Source organism: Dama dama, chromosome 25 (assembly GCF_033118175.1).
Source record: "Dama dama isolate Ldn47 chromosome 25, ASM3311817v1, whole genome shotgun sequence".
Taxonomy (NCBI): domain Eukaryota; kingdom Metazoa; phylum Chordata; class Mammalia; order Artiodactyla; family Cervidae; genus Dama; species Dama dama.
The window spans coordinates 68,960,223-68,962,716 of record NC_083705.1 but is presented as its reverse complement, the minus strand read 5'-3'; the positions used below and the strand labels follow the sequence as shown (position 1 = coordinate 68,962,716).

The window sequence follows — 2,494 nt, the reverse complement described above, 5'->3', positions numbered from 1 at the left end:
GGTGCTTCCCTTTTTGTTTAAGCTTTTTATTTTGAGATAACTGCAGATTTGTAAACAGTCATAAGAAATAATAAAAGGATCTCCCAGATGGCACTAGTGGTAAAGAACCCGCTTGCCAATACAGGAGACATAAGAGACGTGAGTTTGATCCCTGGATTGGGAAGATCCCCTGAAGGAGGGCATGGCAACCCACTCCAGTGTTCTTGCCTGGAGAATCCCATGGACAGAGGAGCCTGGTGGGCTACAGTCCATAGGGTGGCAGAGAGTCTGACACAACTGAGCAACTTAGCTTGCATGCGTGTAAGAAATAATACAGAAAGATCCCTGTACCACTTACCCAGGCTTCTCCAGTGAGGTAAGACCTGGCAGGGATACTGACATTGACATAATCCAGCCACACATTTTACACTTTGATAATCAATGTAACCCTTTGAAAAAGGAGAGCATCCACAAAAGTGTTTCAAGTTGAACAAATAGTCTTTAGATGATGCTTCGTATATTTGTGAACAGACTTCGTTTGGCTGAGGGAGGCCGAGTGGCTTCTGCTAATTCACTGAGCTGCAGATTCTTTGACTGGATCAAAGTTCTCTCTCACTGACCGCACTTTCCGAGGAGGAGCAATGCCTTTGCATTTTGTTTCATTTTCGGATTTCCTAAAATTAAAGTAATAGAGTGGACGGAGTGGTATGAACCAACCGTGAAGGCGCAGAACAGAAATAGGAAGCTTCTAAGCTTAAAAATCTGAAAAAAGATCAAAGCCACGATCAGATAGTGGCAGAGATAGAGGGCCAGAAAGGAAAGGATGGAGAGAAAGGCCCTGACGTGCACGTCTGTGTGAGGGTTTCTGGGGCCTGTCCATGTGTTTCTCACCTGCCAGGCGTGTCTCCCCAAGGAAAATATCAGGAGCAGAGAAGAAATGAGGAAGATGAACAATGGCAATGCAAACTCAGCAAACAGAAAGGCAAACTGTAAACTAGGGGTTACTTCGATGGGAGCTGTTACATTGGGGAAGAAAAGGCTCAGGAAATCTTCTCCGTAAAATACCCACTTATATTTGACGTGCACAGCAGAAGTACCACATGCATACAGCAGGGACGCAAGAATCAGCCAAGGAACCAACTTGGAGATCTTCATCTTCAACCAGAACAAGAGAGGGTGAGCGACGGTAGCGATCTTGGTGCAGTAGTAGACGCTGAGCCAGGTGGCAAACCAAAGTCCCAAGTCATTCACAAATGTGAAAACTACAAGCTTCTCAGTAAACTGGGGGAATTTAATTAAGGAAAGAAGAGCCAGATTAATGTAGAAGAAGGCCAGCTGAATTCCCATCCTGGAAATCGCCAAGCAGGAAACAAGGAGATCCAGCGGGATCAACTTTCTCTGCTTGATCAAGTCAGTACCATTCACAATCACAATGACGCCATTTACAAAAATCCCAAAGAGAACTTGTATCACTGTCAAAACAAGGTGGCTAACAAGGTGAGACGCCAGCATTCCGAGAAGAAAATTTAAAAAATCACTTACTTTAAAAAATGATGTAGCTGTGGATTTTCAGACTGTTTGGATTCTCTGAATTTTCTTTTTTTCTTCAACTAGAATTCCTTTAGAGAACACAGCTCTTAACAACAAAAGCAATAAGGTAGGAATGTGGTGAACATTTGTTGCTATCACTGTTTCCTCAATTTTGTCCCAAGGCAGTCAAATAAGAAAGAGATACTTGAGCAATGATTTGCCTCCTAGTGATGGCGTTTGCATTTCCCTGGTCTATTTGGCTTTCAGCTTCATCACAAGCGAATGATGGAACCAGATCCCTCCAGGGCTGGAGGAGATCTCCTCCAGTACCTGAGCAGTGGAAGCTTCTCAATCCTCATCTCTACCAGGAATTGTTTAATTATGCCTATAGGTGTGATTCTATTTAACACTTGCAAGGCATTCTTTACAGAAAACTCTTTTAAACAAACAAACATCATTTGTGCTATAATGACATAGTATAATCAGCAACGTGAGACTCCTAAGTAGTAGTTCTTCATAATGCAATTATTGAGCAACTTAATGCCACCTAAAATGTAAAACAGTTATGCGATAAATCATATGTGATAAACCGCAGAGCATGACAAACTATAATGGCAAAGTGAGTAGGCTTACACGTCCATGTACACAGTAGGTCAAGAGCTGAAAGGAAGGTAATAGAGAACCCTTCAGCACCATTCTCATCGGTAACCAACGATCTTCAGGATAATACAGGGCTCGAAATTTTTTCCCTGTTAGTGTTCCAAGACTGTGAGAATTTTATGACATGAGCTGATTGTCCCAGGGCAAATGTAATGATAAAAGAGCACATGATTTGATTTGTCATTTTAACTCTCTAATGGATTATTTTTGGAAAAAGTAAATGAGCGATTATTAAAATGTATTCTGCATGAGCAGTTGCATTCAACCTTGACACAGTTGACATTCGGGGCCGGATATTTGAGGGGTGGTGGTAGTGGAAAGTAGT

At 42.2% G+C, this 2,494-nt stretch overlaps 1 protein-coding gene across 1 annotated transcript; it reads right to left on the bottom strand.

Annotated features, from left to right (window-relative positions):
• Positions 1-591: 591 nt before the first annotated feature.
• TAS2R1 (taste 2 receptor member 1) lies at positions 592-1,491 on the bottom strand. The gene has a single exon (XM_061129688.1). The coding sequence runs from the start codon at positions 1,489-1,491 to the stop codon at positions 592-594; it is 900 nt and encodes a 299-aa protein (XP_060985671.1).
• Positions 1,492-2,494: the final 1,003 nt, after the last annotated feature.